The sequence below is a fragment of the Ostrinia furnacalis genome, unplaced genomic scaffold (assembly GCF_004193835.3).
Source record: "Ostrinia furnacalis isolate ACB-3 unplaced genomic scaffold, ASM419383v2 OfSCF4320, whole genome shotgun sequence".
NCBI classification, from domain to species: Eukaryota; Metazoa; Arthropoda; class Insecta; order Lepidoptera; family Crambidae; genus Ostrinia; species Ostrinia furnacalis.
Window position 1 is genome coordinate 83,989 of NW_021134559.1, and position 16,549 is coordinate 100,537.

General features: G+C 43.3%; 2 protein-coding genes across 2 annotated transcripts; both read right to left on the reverse strand.

The window, feature by feature from the left end:
- Positions 1–52: 52 nt before the first annotated feature.
- Positions 53–11,790, reverse strand: LOC114359353 (T-complex protein 11-like protein 1). The gene is made up of 9 exons (XM_028313697.1): positions 11,342–11,790; positions 10,697–10,894; positions 10,303–10,423; positions 9,705–9,911; positions 9,186–9,336; positions 8,205–8,368; positions 7,402–7,577; positions 3,129–3,295; positions 53–1,677 (listed from the first exon to the last, which is right to left on the reverse strand). The coding sequence occupies exons 1-9, from the start codon at positions 11,446–11,448 to the stop codon at positions 1,481–1,483; spliced, it is 1,488 nt and encodes a 495-aa protein (XP_028169498.1). The 5' UTR covers positions 11,449–11,790; the 3' UTR covers positions 53–1,480.
- A 765-nt stretch (positions 11,791–12,555) lies between these two features.
- On the reverse strand, positions 12,556–13,237 carry LOC114359346 (predicted GPI-anchored protein 58). Its single transcript, XM_028313689.1, has one exon. The coding sequence runs from the start codon at positions 13,235–13,237 to the stop codon at positions 12,596–12,598; it is 642 nt and encodes a 213-aa protein (XP_028169490.1). The 3' UTR covers positions 12,556–12,595.
- Positions 13,238–16,549: the final 3,312 nt, after the last annotated feature.

Here is a 16,549-nt window from a genome sequence, read left to right on the forward strand (position 1 = left end):
GGGGGGGGGGTGTCACCGCCTCGGGTACCAACCCATGCTACGCCGCCACTGCATTGGTGCTATGTTATGGTTACAAAGCACCATTACTTTGACTAGCAGGCTGTTAATATTAAAAGCTATTATTTGAAAATTTAGTAAAATACAAACGGACCAACACCAAAAATGTTATGGAATATTCTAAAAGGTTAATTTATATAAAAGGGAATATATTTTTAATACTATCCAGTAATAAAAGATACTCTGAGGAAATAGGTCGGCAATTTGTGAACTCAGAACATGTTCACCGTTCCCAATTCGATACATAAATAATGTAAACATTATAGTAAATATTAGGCATCGTCTTTTATAGAATAAATTAGGTAAAATTAAGGCTATATGGAACTTGAATAAATAAATACTGTTAAAAAGGTACAAGTGGCAATTAACTTCTTAATAACATGGTAAAAATGGAAGATTGAATGTTAGGTACTAACTAAAAAATGTTATTGGAATATATTTAACTGGAATTTGAGATTAGGATAATATAAGGACATAAAACATTACAATTATTCTTATTTTCAAGGGGGATATCTTGTATTTAATGTCAATTGGTTCTTTTGTTTTGATTTTCTTCTTAGTTGTTTTAGTCTATGATTAGCACGGGTTGACATTGATAAATCAGCTTTATCTATAGCTTCTCACCTTATAGGTGAAGGTTAAGAAATGCTGTGTTTTTGCTTTTAGGATTTGTCTTATTGGATGCGTTCTGCGATCAGGTCAAAGTGAACGCAGCCCGCATTTTGTATGAACAACTTTGTCGATCTCTATACATATCGTATTGATACGATCAGCAGGCCTAGGATGGCGGTTATCATGTTATGTTATCGATTTTGCCTATATATTTTCAAGTCGATAAGAGCATATCACAGCTGGAAGAGTCACATCTCCCTTTAGTTTCTGTGATCTGTGGCTCGGACCATGTTGTTCATACATGATGCAGGCGGCATTCACTTTGACTTGAACGCACACCGATTCCAGTGTGGAAAATCCTTTAGGTCCACTTGCATAGCTAGAATCAGGGTAGTCGATGCCCAATCCTATACATAGAGTTAATATTCCTCCGGAATAGAGTAACCAAATACGAGCTGTCAAACGAAACCGATTTTAGGATGTCACTGGATGTCATTCGTGTGTCAATTTTCAGGATCATTTCACTGTGTACCATAATCAATCACTGAACCAGTCACCACGTTTCTGAAGCACTATTTCGCAAAACATCCACGTATTCACCGAAAAAATCTCAGAGCTGAAATTTTCAGCGTGCCAATGAGTTGCGTTGCAAAAAATATTCTGTCACGTCGCATCACGCGTCTCTTTTTATCAAACAGTATTGTTGCTAGTGACATCTCGCTCTCTCAGTCCTTTGCTCTATTCCGCTAGGTATATTAACTTTATGATCCTACACTGCAAATGGACCAATTTCCTTCTCACGTTTCCCTTACTAGCTCTTACTTAGTTCTTCAGTGACGATATCCAAGTAATGCGAGTTGAATACCGCTTTGTTGTGCATGACGTAGCGTAGTAACGTGCCTGATACCGCGGTTAATTCCTTGGCGAAGCCTGACAGTCCTACAGGAATCTGGCGGGACCCGCCCGCGCAGATTAGAATCATTTGGAGGAACTCTAGTATGCGTTGACCTGTAAAAACAAAACGTATGTGAATCAAATAAATAAAATTGATATGGCTGTTTGTAATGTTTGAAGATTTTACTGAATGCTTGAATGAAATATAGTTGTTTGTTTTTAATCCGTATGCAACGGTGTAACCTAAACCAGTCTCGCTACTAGTAAGCAGAAAACGTCTGTAGCAGCATACTGCATAACCGAAACGTGGTATTCATGTACTGAATTAAAACATAATATGAATCAATACACACATAATAAATGTCGCGTTTGAGTCTCGTTCCCGTTGCGCACACTCAGTTACAAATTATTAGACCGTGAAGTTAAAAAGAAAATAAATATTTCGTTGTCTCTGAAAATTTTCAAAACTACTGGACTGGGCACCAATGAAAGTTTCGTTAAAACTGGTCAGATATCTAGCTCATATTTTAAAGTACTAACTCTATGGTAAATACAAATGAATAGGTCATCTTTATAGAAACGCACCGAGCGCGGTTTGTATGTGAGCGCGCCAATAAGTATGCGGCGCGCACGCACACACTGACAAAATTAGCGTGTATTAGCGGGGTGTTGCACCGAATTGGCGCGCTCACATACAAACCGCGCTCGGTGCGTTTCTATGAAAATGGGTATCCTTCCGTTTGGCCAAATTACTTTTCGCCAAATTTCACTTCGCAAACAACTTATCGCCAAAGTTTCATTTCCCAAATGAACTTTTAGCAACTGTATTTTTCGCAACTAATTCATTTGGTCAAATTATCATTTGGCCAAATTTTACTTTGCAAATGTTTATATAGCAAATGTTTTATTTTGCCAAATATTATATCCCAAATAATTTGTTTGGTCAAATTGACACTTCACATACTTACCCACCGTTACCCACAAATCAAAGCATAAGATCATGGTTTTCACAAGAATTGTATACGTAAAACAAAGAGATTGCAGAAAATAGTAGGTTAGGTTAGGTTAGAACAGTGACCCTTAACGCGCGAAGGCGAGCGAAGCGTGCCGCGGCAGCGGCCGCCGAGCGCTAGAATCACCTCTATTGTTAATCATTTGGAAATTTCGATAAAAAGAATGAAATATGATAATTAATTTAGAACAAATTTTATATTAACTAGCCACTAAACAAAATAATAACCACAAGCTAATTTGTATTCCATTCTATGCACCAATCAAATTATTTTGTAAATAGTTTATCGTGAAATAATTTTGCCAAATGAAACATTTGGCAAAACATACTTTGCCAAACAATAATTTGCGAAACAATAATATGCCAAAAACGACATTTGCGAATTAAAAGTTTGCAATAAGTTGTTTTGCCAAATGAGAATTTGCCAAATGAAAATTTGCGATACGTTGTTTGCGATGTGATAATTTGGGAAACGTTTTTTGGCCAAACATTAGTAATCCATGAAAATGACCTACTCATTTGTATTTACTCTGTCTATGGTCTATATACTTACGAACAATCTGCCTGACTCTATGCTCAGGGTCCCACAAGGAAGTGATCTGGGTCCGGATCAGCTCTTTAGTGTCGGCAGTCAGTGGATCTTGGTTCAGATTCTCCAGAAACTGCTCAGTCACTAGAATCACTTCCTCGGCTATCGAGGGAAGCACTGCTTTCAACTCTCTGCAACAAATTATACGTTTCTCATTTGTCTATGGTCAATGACTGTCAAATTGCAGAATAAATCATTCACTAATTTGACAGGAGTGCATGAACTTTACCTGTATCTCACATTTATGGTACATCATTTTCTGTAATTTATGTAGGCATAAATTATGAGGTTGACAAAGGTGACTGATGCCCGTTTTCACCATCAATCCCTAATTTTTAAGTGACCCTGATGGTAACACTTAACAGGAATTTTGTTTTCATAGGGGTCACTTAAAAATTAGGGATTGATTGTGAAAACGGGCATTAATCTTGAGCATGAGTTTCTTCTGTCACTACTTAGCACCAGCCATATCGGCTGATTGTCCCATAGTGCATGGCAAGCTTACATTTGGTATATTTGGGACGTGTACAAGTGCCCTGGAGAAGGCTTGAATAATGCTCGTTTTCACCATCCATCCTTAATTTTAAGTGACCTATGGTGACACATAACAGGCGTTTTGTTTTCATAGGGGTCACTTAAAAATTAGGGATTGATGGTGAAAACGGGCATAACTCACATGACGCTGGCGGCGGTGTCCATGATGATGGAGATCTTCTCTGTGAGCGCTTTCCTGTGCGCCTGCTGCGTCGGCTCGCCGCAGCGCGGGCTGGCCAGCATGAGGGACGCGAGGCAGATCAGCCGGTACACTTGGGTGCCGAGCTCGGCGAAGCGAGGAGCATCTAAAGTCCGGTCGCCGAGCACGTAGAATTTCGTACAATGACCCTAAGCTACTTATTCCTATCGCTCGCGCGTATTCATATTGCTGTCGCGCTCGCACACTCACTGCGGCCGCCCGTCGCACAGTCGCAACAGCAATAGGATTACGCGCGAGCTGTCTGGGGACTAACTCACATGTCTCTTCCAGTCAAGATTATTTATTGGTCGTATCGAGCAGTCTGGAATGCATTCTCTCAGCGGTCGCAGGTTTTTTTCTACTTAAGTACACAGATGGCCCGCGCCATCCTTTAAAGGTCTTTGCGCCTCCCCTGGGGGGCGCGCTCCCCACTTTGGGGACCAATGATCTGGGGAATATAACTCACATGTCGCTTGCAGCGGTGTCCATGATGATGGAGATCTTCTCCGTGAGCGCTTTCCTGTGCGCCTGCTGCGTCGGCTCGCCGCAGCGCGGGCTGGCCAGCATGAGAGACGCGAGGCAGATCAGCCGGTACACTTGGGTGCCGAGCTCCGCGAAGCGAGGAGCACCTAAAGTCCGAGCGCCGAGAATTCCTCCGTGGTTGAGGATTCCGGGTAAAGCTCGCTTCCACCTTCGGCCTAATCATCACTTACCATCAGGTGAGATACAGGCCAAGAGATTCCTCGTTGTGGATAAAAAAAAATTTCGTCCAATGACCCCAAGCTACCCATCCCTATCGCTCGCGCGTAATTATATTGCTGTCGCGCTCGCACACTCACTGCGGCCACCCGTCGCACAGTCGCGACAGTAATAGAATTACGCGCGAGCGATAAGGATGGGTAGCTTGGGGTCATTGGACGAAGTTCTACGTGCTCGGTGACCGGACTTTAGCGACACCGTCTGGGGAATATAACTCACATATCGCTGGCGGCGGTGTCCATGATGATGGAGATCTTCTCCGTGAGCGCTTTCCTGTGCGCCTGCTGCGTCGGCTCGCCGCAGCGCGGGCTGGCCAGCATGAGAGACGCGAGGCAGATCAGCCGGTACACTTGGGTGCCGAGCTCGGCGAAGCGAGGAGCATCTAAAGTCCGAGCGCCGAGAATTTCGTCCAATGACCCCAAGCTACCCATCCCTATCACTCGCGCGTTGATGTCGCGCTCGCACACTCACTGCGGCGGCCCGTCGCACAGTCGCAACAGCATTATAATGAGGGTTTTCGCGTATGAAAGATCCGCTAGATGGCGGGACGTGGATGTGGGGTCTGACTGCTGCGTGATTGGTGGATTTTGACATATCTGTCAATGTCATGTCAAAAATAACCAATCATGCAGCATTTGGACCTCGCGTCTACGTATTGCCATCTGGCGGATTTTTCATACGCGAAAACCCTCATTACGCGCGAGCGATAAGGATGGGTAGCTTGGGGTCATTGGACGAAATTCTACGTGCTCGGCGACCGGACTTTAGCGACACCGTCTGGGGAATATAACTCACATGTCGCTGGCGGCGGTGTCCATGATGATGGAGATCTTCTCTGTGAGCGCTTTCCTGTGCGCCTGCTGCGTCGGCTCGCCGCAGCGCGGGCTGGCCAGCATGAGGGACGCGAGGCAGATCAGCCGGTACACTTGGGTGCCGAGCTCGGCGAAGCGAGGAGCATCTAAAGTCCGGTCGCCGAGCGCGTGGAATTTCGTCCAATGACCCCAAGCTAACCCATCCCTATCACTCGCGCGTATATTGCTGTCGCGCTCGCATATTCACTGCGGCCGCCCATCGCACAATCGCGACAGCAATAGAATTACGCGCGAGCGATAAGGATGGGTAGCTTGGGGTCATTGGACGAAATTCTACGTGCTCGGCGACCGGACTTCAGTGACACTGTCTGGGGAATATAACTCACATGTCGCTGGCGGCGGTGTCCATGATGATGGAGATCTTCTCTGTGAGCGCTTTCCTGTGCGCCTGCTGCGTCGGCTCGCCGCAGCGCGGGCTGGCCAGCATGAGAGACGCGAGGCAGATCAGCCGGTACACTTGGGTGCCTAACTCCGCGAAGCGAGGAGCATCTAAAGTCCGGTCGCCGAGCACGTAGAATTTCGTACAATGACCCTAAGCTACTTATCCCTATCGCTCGCGCGTATTCATATTGCTGTCGCGCTCGCACACTCACTGCGGCCGCCCGTCGCACAGTCGCAACAGCAATAGGATTACGCGCGAGCTGTCTGGGGACTAACTCACATGTCTCTTCCAGTCAAGATTATTTATTGGTCGTATCGAGCAGTCTGGAATGCATTCTCTCAGCGGTCGCAGGTTTTTTTCTACTTAAGTACACAGATGGCCCGCGCCATCCTTTAAAGGTCTTTGCGTCTCCCCTTGGGGGCGTTCCCCACTTTGAGGACCAATGATCTGGGGAATATAACTTACATGTCGCTGGCGGCGGTGTCCATGATGATGGAGATCTTCTCTGTGAGCGCTTTCCTGTGCGCCTGCTGCGTCGGCTCGCCGCAGCGCGGGCTGGCCAGCATGAGAGACGCGAGGCAGATCAGCCGGTACACTTGGGTGCCGAGCTCGGCGAAGCGAGGAGCATCTAATGTCCGGTCGCCGTGCGCGTAGAATTTCGTCCAATGACCCCAAGCTACTCATCCCTATCGCTCGCGCGTATATTGCTGTCGCACTCGCACACTCACTGCGGCCGCCCGTCGCACAGTCGCGACAGCAATAGAATTACGCGCGAGCGATAAGGATGGGTAGCTTGGGGTCATTGGACGAAATTTTACGTGCTCGGCGACCGCAACTTGACCTTCATTGGTTGGGTTTTTGTGGCGGTCTAGCTGTAGATCCTGGCTATACAGGAGTTGCAGTGGTGGGAACGAGAGGTGGGAATAGTCCCGTGCTAGGCGACCGGAATAGTGACACTGTCTGGGGAATATAACTCACATATCGCTGGCGGCGGCGTCCATGATGATGGAGATCTTCTCCGTGAGCGCTTTCCTGTGCGCCTGCTGCGTCGGCTCGCCGCAGCGCGGGCTGGCCAGCATGAGGGACGCGAGGCAGATCAGCCGGTACACTTGGGTGCCGAGCTCGGCGAAGCGAGGAGCATCTAATGTCCGGTCGCCGTGCGCGTAGAATTTCGTCCAATGACCCCAAGCTACTCATCCCTATCGCTCGCGCGTATATTGCTGTCGCACTCGCACACTCACTGCGGCCGCCCGTCGCACAGTCGCGACAGCAATAGAATTACGCGCGAGCGATAAGGATGGGTAGCTTGGGGTCATTGGACGAAATTTTACGTGCTCGGCGACCGCAACTTGACCTTCATTGGTTGGGTTTTTGTGGCGGTCTAGCTGTAGATCCTGGCTATACAGGAGTTGCAGTGGTGGGAACGAGAGGTGGGAATAGTCCCGTGCTAGGCGACCGGAATAGTGACACTGTCTGGGGAATATAACTCACATATCGCTGGCGGCGGCGTCCATGATGATGGAGATCTTCTCCGTGAGCGCTTTCCTGTGCGCCTGCTGCGTCGGCTCGCCGCAGCGCGGGCTGGCCAGCATGAGGGACGCGAGGCAGATCAGCCGGTACACTTGGGTGCCGAGCTCGGCGAAGCGAGGCGCGTCTAGTGACACTGTCTGGGAAAAATAAAATAGGCTAGTTGACACAGTCATATCGTCGCTTGCCTCTCTAACTGACGTAACTGACATTTTGCAAAATTTTCAGGCGATTAGACAGATCGATTCGTCTTGCGAAATTGATTAAGATGGTGTAGATAACTCAGTTTCGAAAAAAATGTCAGATACGTCAGTTAGATAGGCATATAGGCAAGCGACGATTAGCCAGTTGACTTGTAAAGGTTAGTCTTCACTGGAGCGGTGCGGCACAAAGTCTTATAATTTTATTTTATACATTTTGTAGGGCGTGTGTCGCATTAAGGCGGCGCTGCAGTGAGTGGCGTTGGATAGTGCCAACCAATGTGAAGTGACCAATTCCATAAAGAATATTTGACGTGACTAGGTTTCAAATATAATACGCCTTGTGCCCTCCTATATCAATAGAGTTCTTGTTACTACAGACGTATGCAAAATTACTTTAATTTTGCTGTAAAAATCTGCATAATTTTACTAAATAGTTGCTTGAAGTAAAGTGGGTGCTTTACTTACTACGTTTATAGGGTAATCAAATCATATTTTGTCAGCAATTTAAATAGTTTTTCATTTGATTGGTAGTGTTACCCAATAACATAAACTTATTAAACTTACCTCAGGATACTCCTTAGAGCCATCCCACTCAAGCAATTCCAAGTATGCTTTAGCCAATGTCTGCGCTGTGACGTTTCTGATGATGTTCTGGTCTGTGACCGGCAAGCTTAGCCCTGTCTTGTCTATGTTACGTTTCAGCCATTCCTTTGTGTGCTGAAGTCCATCTAAAACAGTTAAAATATTTATCTGAAAACCTTCATTCTTGTTGTGGGGTAAAAGCTGCCATGTCAAAAATTTGGGATTCCTTAATTGACTTCACCAGTTGGCGCCAATGGCGAGTCATCATTATCATCATTTGAGCCACAGGACGTCCACTGCTGAACATAAGCCTCCTGCAATGACTTCCACATCGCACGGTTGGTAGCGAGCAATGGCGAGTGATAGAATTTAACTAGGGGCGCCAACTGGTGATGCCATTCCTTATTCAGTAGGGTAAATTATCTATACTTATAATAAATCTGTAGAGGTCAATTCTGTACATGAAATATATTTTCAAAATAACTACCAGGAGGTGATTAGTGATTGATACTGATGCCAAAAATGCAATCAGTAAATTTTTTGTCTGTCTGTCTGTCTGTATGTTCCTTATAGAAACAAAAACTGCTCGACGGATCTTAACGAAACTTGGTACAATTATTCTTTTTACTCCTGGGCAGGTTATAGTATACTTATGAATTCCCACGGGAACGGGAATTAGCGGGAAAATCCTTTTGTATGAAAAATCTAAACCGCTTAAGTTAGACGCCTGAAATTTGGCATGCAGGTACCTTAGTAAACTTGAAGCTTAGTTACAACAGGATATTGCAAAATTCCCACGGGAACGGGAGTTAGCGGGAAAAAACATTTGTATGAAAAAATCTAAACCGTGTAAGATAGATGAAGGGGGTAAAACGGGATCCACGCGTACGAAGTCGCGGACGGCCGCTAGTTTTGAAATAAAAATAATACCCACGACTTAATAGTAAAGAAACATCTAATTACCTTCAGAAACCTTCAACATCTCATCGAATTTGACTCTCTCGTAGTGCACACTCTCTTTCTGAACGTGCGGCCGTATCATGGCGATCAAAGTGTTGGCCAAGTCCAACTTCAGCACTTCTAAAGTCTCCAGTATAGCTCGGAATATGTCCACCTGTGAAATAAAACGAATTATGTTTAGTTCTTTAACACACTTGTTGCAATGTTTTGAAGTAAAGTTACCGTAAAAATGTTGGTTTATCCACTTATACAAAGAGACCCTTTGAAAGAGTACAAAAAAAAACATGGGATGTTTACAAAACAAAACAAATAACAGTGACAAATAAATGAAAAAGAGATTTTTTGAATTACTTGACTTGGATTGGCGGAAACTCGCTTGATTGCCGCCATATTTTTCTAATCAAAACTTCTGTATTTGTGATCACCAGTTGGCGCCACTAACGAGAGAGAGAAGTGGCGCAAACTGGTGAGTATAAATTCAATAGATTACAATAGTGAATAAAGTAAAGACCAAAAACTTACAGTGTCAGTTAGTGTAGTAATATTCTGGATCATTTCATCTCTCGCTGGGGCTGCCAACTTGGCCATCAGGTCGATGACAAACTTGGCGTACTTGTGGAAGTCCAGGCTGTTGTTCTCCGCCTGTTGCTTGATGAACTCAGTGTCTAGCACTTCTTCTATCATTTCCCTGATGCGAGTGTGGCGAGGAAGCAGTATGGAGAATAGACCCTGAAAATAAAACAAGATTCTAGATTAATATTGGTCTTATTTGCAGCCAATAATCAAGCAAGAAATTGGATACCGTATTCCGCTCATCAGTTGGTGCCTCTGGTGAATTGCAGGACCTTGTGAGCAGTGGCGCCAAATTTTTATTAATAAAAATATGATCCTTCCTATCTGGCAAGCGCTGGCAACAGTGGCGCCAACTGGCCAGTGAAAATACGATTGCCTTACTATCGTTTACAATAGCGCTCACATATTAGCTACTGACATAGCCACTAGCAAGTAACAGAAACTTGCTGCTAGTTGGTGGCGCCAAATGGAGGGCGCCAATTCGACAACCCTTTATTGAGTTGAGCGTAATTTAGTCGAGCAGAAAATTAATTAAAAAAATATTAACCTGTTTAACATCTTCCAGCAGAACCAGAGCTTGCTTGTATTCCGGAGGGTCAGACTCCAGCTGTTCCCTCAGGATGTCGAAGTAAGCCTTGTGCATGGTTTCTTTTACCAGTTTTTGGTAACTGAAACAAGTGAATAAAATGTTAAGTTTTTAAAGATTATGAGTCAGCCAGATGAAATCATGGTTTTATTCAAATAATAAAACTGAATAAATGAAATGGAAATCTAGATCTCAATACATAGGTAATTTTTAAATAGATATAATTATTATACCAAAAAACAAAGGCAAACATAATGAAAATAACAAAGAAGTGTAGCTAGCAGTTAGTACTTAAATTAATTAAGTTCATGTGGGTAAATAGTATCTGGGTCAGATTGTAATTTGTTTTAATTACCTATTGTCTGGAGGTTCAAAAGGCTCCAATTTGAAGTCATTGTCGACGGCTATCTCGTGCGCTAGCGCCATGTTCTGCATGCCATGTGCAGCCTTCATGATGTCCTCGAGAGTCACAAACTTGGGAGGAGACGCTCCTGTTATCGTAGAGCCCCGCACTCGGAATTGGATCGGCTCACTGGCATAATAGCTGTGGGCACTGTAATACAGAATTATTAGTGTTTAAAGATCTTCTTGAATATCTCTATTGCATAATTATAAACTAAAGATTTTCTTGACTATCTGGTACCTCCTCCTACATAGTAAACTCTGAAAACATTCTAAAAGTTCTGGTATTAGGGCAAGCTATAGTTAGGACATTTGCGTCTTTGAATTAAGGCCTTTAATTAGTTGGACAGTCAATATTTTCTTTTCTTTAAAGTGGTGCTTTCATTTGGCTCTTAAAACTTCATATTGCATTTTGAAGCACATAATATTGTTTTCGTCATATTTTTTCAGAAAGATGATAAAATAAATTAGCTGAATTCAAGAATAAGGGTCAAGAATGAAGTCTAATAAGAACAAAGACTAATTTAGGCATTTATTACAAAAGTAGGAAGCTGGAAGTGTAATAACACTATTGCTGCGCATTTTATATACAACTGACCTGGATCCAGTAGGCATAGGCTGCGCAGCAGATGGGGTCCTAGTATTATTTTCTCCTTTGTCCATTCCTTGCGAGCCTGAGCTGCTCGGCCCTTCACGTTCGCTCATCTTGGAAATATAATATCAACTGATTCTGGATATCTGGCACAATGATAAGACCTTTTCAACCCATATAAGGCAGGCTACTGGAAGGCTCGACGTTAAAAACTCAATTCATCTCACGGAATCACCTTGAGTCATAAACAACAACACATAACCTAACTTTCACAACAAAGAAATATAACAATAACAACTTTTGTTGATCAAAAATTGTTGGCAATTGTAAATTGCAAGTTATACTTATATTTATATCCTAAAGGAAGTGGTTTTACATAGTTTTTTTGTGAATTTTTCGTTTATTTCACAGCTGTTTTCATTATTCACTTGTCAATTTGATTGTCAAAGTTGCCAAATTATTACTTTTTTTTTCTGTTGCTAAGGCAAATCCACATAGCAAAGTTAGATACTGTTATTTTTTAACGTTATAAATATTTTTTGTATGAAGATTTAAGCTGTAGCTTGAAGTGCTTGCAGACAGAAATAGGTACAATACAACGTATTCATACTGTGGGACATGATGCTCAACCACAATAAGGAAGCTAGATGTTAGTGCTTCCTTCCGAGCGGGTGTTGTGCTCGGGGACCAAGGTCCGATTTACACCATCTTGGTTTGTCTATATATACTTTGGCAGGATCTAAAACTCCGTCACCGCGATGCAGGTTTGTATGAGCGGCGGAGTGTGCCATAGTGAAGTAGTGACAGCGCCATCTGTTGGTCACTAGTTTGTAGTGGCGGTCGCCACACCACTCCCCCCGGAAGAACCGGAGGTGGATGACGTCAGGATGAGCTCAGCAGTCTGTGCGTGATGAGCTTACACTTGCCAGTGTGCTCAAGTCTGCGGTGAGTCGAGACGAGCAGGTTGCGGTGCTCTATCCACGGTGAGTCGGGATAGTGAGCGGAGGCGTCTTCGATGGTCGGGCGTGGAGCTGGGCCAGAGCTGTACCCGTGACCAGTGAAGTGACGGTTGCTTGCTGCCGAGGAACCAGGAAGGTCGGTTGCGATCTGCGATGGTCCCTGAAGGCTGGATGCTGGCTTGTTGAAGACTGGAGCTGATGACGGAGTGGCGGAGATGGTGAGGATGGCGGAGGCTGATGCCGAAGATGGTGGTGGCTAAGGTGATTGACCGGGGTTTGATCCTAGCGGTGGGGTTAGCCATTACGGAGCGTGGAAAGAAGAGATAGCGTAGCAAAAGTCTACGTGTTCGGCGAGGATAGATAACCTATCCATGATGTTGCCTTCGCCATTAGTCGCGCGCAGTTTTGCGGCGATCACAAACATCTCGCCAACATTAATTTGGCCAAAGAAGTCTCTGACCAATTTAATGTCAGCCGCAGGTGAATGTGTAGGCTGGGGCTTGGCCTGAGGGGCCGGGACTTTGTGGGCCGGTGCCTTAGGGGCAGGGGGACTAGGGTTAGGCGCCTGATGGGTAGGTGCCTTTGGCGTAGCCTTAGGGGCTGGGTGGGGTTGAGGAGCCTGCTGGAGCGCGGGTGGGGCCACAGCTGTTTGGGCGGGTGCGGGAGTAAGGCTGGCTGCCTGGGTGTAGGCCAGAGGCCTAGCCCAAGCATTGGGCCTATTGGGACGGAGGCTAGGAGCCTCACTTGCTACCGCAAAGTTGCGAGTAGCATTGATCTGCCTGGGGGCAGAGGGGATGGGGGCACGCGGCTGAGTGCGTGGGGCCCGGGGACAACCGCGATAATTCGCAGGATGACCCTGGGTACCACACAGTATGCAGCTCGGTGGTTCGGTGGCTGTGGCCTTGTCACGGACACAGTCGGCTGTGCATCTTGGTTTGTCCATATATACTTTGGCAGGATCTAAAACTCCGTCACCGCGATGCAGGTTTGTATGAGCGGCGGAGTGTGCCATAGTGAAGTAGTGACAGCGCCATCTGTTGGTCACTAGTTTGTAGTGGCGGTCGCCACAATACTGTTTCTTATTTTAAAACCCAATAAAATTCATCATCATCATCATCATCATCATTTCAGCCATAGGACCATGTTCAGCAGTGGCCGTCCTAATAAAATTATGGGCGCAATATTCTTCATTGTTTTCCTATTGAGATCCTTTGGCCATATTATGTGGTCTGTCAGATTCACAGGGTGAGCACAACAACTTCCGTACCTACAATAATTTATTGATCTAAAATGATTATCATTAGAAGAAAAAGAAAAGAAGTAACTTTCTTTGTAACAAGACACCAAGATTTCATTTCATTCGGAGTCATACATAGAGCTTCCTCGCTGTGGATAAAAAAATACAAAAAATGCAGGTAATATTGCTTCCTAGAGACCTGTGTCCCAAAAAATAGTATCAAGCTGAAGCCCAGAGGTAGAGCATTACCAGGGTTACCTGAATATTATCATATCCTACCTACCTACTTTTATTTAGGTAGGTTTTTTTTCATTTTCATCCTTGCTACATTAAAAACTTTATTTAAAACAAGGCGAAAAAGTGCAACAATCACCCTAAAAGCATAGCAAAACTTTTTCCAGAGTTAAATTAAATCATAAAAACTCATCAGGCACCTAGGTATGCAGCTATGTCTTTAGCAAAGTCAAAGAGTAAATTCAACTTTAAAATGGAATAGTTGAGAAAAAGCAATCCGCTCGGCTGGTTCCGTTTGCGTAGGAAAATTAGTTGCAGTCTTGCCGTGAGCAAGTTAGATTGCCTCCTTGCTATCCACGCTTCTTTAATTTTTCTCCCAACCTTGTTATGTCTCGCTGCATTGCTGCCCGCAGATTAACTGCCTTTGCCTTCTAATGTTACTGGCTACTTCCATTTAGGAATACCTGTGTTATTTTATTGTTATGTTGTGATAAAAACACGTATTATTTAATTTCTCTGATTAGATTTGAAAGAAAGGCAACAATTTAATTCAAGTGGATGAAACCGATGATGAAGTTAAAGTACCTACTCGTACCTACCTCAGAGTAATACCTATTATTATGTAATTCTGTTATGGTCGATTCAATTCATCGATATTTTAAAGTTATTAAAAATTTTGTTCGAGATGCGACTCCTATCCCAGACGTACGCTAAAATTGTTTAAATATATTATCATCATCATCATCATCATTTCAGCCACAGGACGTCCACTGCTTCAGCAGTGATTGATTGATGTGAACATATGCCTTCCCCAATGACTTACCACATCGTACGGTTGGTGCCAGTGGTGACATACGGCTCCGAAACGTGGCCTCTCACTAAGTATAGGCCTCATAAAGAAGCTCAAAGTTGCACAGCGTGCTATGGAAAGGGCTTATGGGCTATGGTCGTTGTTTCTTTACGAGATCAAATCAGAAATGAGGAGATCCGTAAACGAACTAAAGATATTACCTTATGCGCGCTTTGAGCTTTTTTCTGCGACACACCTACTTACCGCTACCTAGGTCCTACTCGTAGAGATATTTGTTAAGGCTTTTATAACTTTTTATTAAAAATACCTTATTAATGCTAATTAGAGGAGAGGGTCTAATTACTCCATTTCATTTACTGTAAAACAGTAAACACTTATTTGTCCAAAGTTTCTCCTAGTCTCAAAGCGTTTTTAATTTAAGCTATGAGTGCTATAACGACCGCGTCGGACTCGAGAAAATGTTTAGCGAAAACCTTCTTCTGTTTACCAAAGCAACGAGAAAATTACCTACCTTTGAGAGAAAGCAAATAATTTGTTTATTTCTCTATTTACGAAAGGGTTGGTGCATTTCGAAAACTTTATAAATTTAAGAAAATATTATAATTTAAAAAGTTTAGGTACGAGTATGTACCTACACATAATTTCTATTTACATTTAATTATTAAGTTTAGCTTCTGCTGCTCAAATGCAACAACTTTCCTACAGAAACAATATCAAAATTCCCAAAAAAAATTAGGTACGTCCCCATTCTAATTCGCTGATTAATAAAACTCCTAAAAAACTCTGATATTTTATATTTTCTATGATAAATTATTCTATGATATTTGTATGGAAAAATTGCATTTTTTTTAAAGATTTGAACTTCTTTCTTATTAGGAAAGAGGAAATTTGTTGCATTTGAGTACCTAGTAGAATCAATCCTTTTACTAAATAACTTAAAAAGACACCCTATATGTACTTACCTATCTATATCTTATCTATTGAGTAAGGCCATTATTATTCCATGATAATAATATGACTCGAGTTGGAACTACATTTCAGACTGCTAGTCCTGTTTTTACCTCACAATACATTATGAAATGCATACGTTCGGTATAACGGTATATCTGCGACAATTTATTACCGTCTTGGCAGGATGATTAGGAATTCAGATTAGGCGGGAGCGGGACAAAAACTATACTTACGCGACCGGGTGAGGTTTAGCATAGTAATTAAATCCATTTGGCTGAGATTCCTTGTGATTTGTAAGGAGCTATTATGGAGAGATATGGTTTGTTATCTCCAGATGGTTATTAACTTACCTTTGTTATATAGGGTGTGCAGGGGCAAATTTATGCGAACGTTATTCCTTGAAGGTAGAGCGATCGATATCCTAGTTTGATTTAGAAATCTTCTAGTAATACTATGCCATGCTATTTTTTAGACTCGACGTAAGTTGTGTTATGTGTTAAGTTTAGGAACTAAGGCTGGGTTGCACCATCTTACTTTAACATTAACAAACGTCAAAAATCTGTCAAACTCCATACAAGAAGCACTGATTATCGTTATAGTTACGGTTAAAGTTGGTGCAACTCAGCCTAAATCTGTGTAAGTTATTGAAAGTTCGTTTAAAGTGCATAGGTAAGTTATAATAAAATTGTTCAACCATTATCTAGGCTTGACTGCGTTAATAAAATAAATCATAACACTAACATTTTTTAATACTGGGATTCAAACCCGGGAATTAGTGGCGAGGTCGCTCCAATAACTACCAAGCCAAACGGCCGGCATATTCCAAACATTTACCCTATCCGTTAAGTTTCCCGAAAAACCTCATACATTTAGTGGTAAATTGGTAACGAATAACCGGGATTAAAAGTTAAATTAACATCTGGTGAATGTGCCGACAGTATCCAGCTTTATCATACGGTTTAATCTCTTAAAATAATTTAAAGTTTTAATCCGTGTTTGTATTGGAGCGATTTTGCGGGGAT

What these genes read in the sequence shown, in the direction of transcription:
- LOC114359353 (XM_028313697.1), bottom strand. Translation starts at nt 11,448, where the DNA reads ATGAGCGAACGTGAAGGGCCGAGCAGCTCAGGCTCGCAAGGAATGGAC. An exon ending in TGCTGGAAGATGTTAAACAG is followed by an intron (nt 9,912 to 10,302) that starts GTTAATATTTTT and finishes TTTTATTTTCAG; the next exon opens with GGTCTATTCTCCATACTGCT. An exon ending in GACGCCGCCGCCAGCGATAT is followed by an intron (nt 3,296 to 7,401) that starts GTGAGTTATATT and finishes AATTTGTTGCAG; the next exon opens with AGAGTTGAAAGCAGTGCTTC.
- LOC114359346 (XM_028313689.1), bottom strand. Translation starts at nt 13,237, where the DNA reads ATGGACAAACCAAGATGCACAGCCGACTGTGTCCGTGACAAGGCCACA.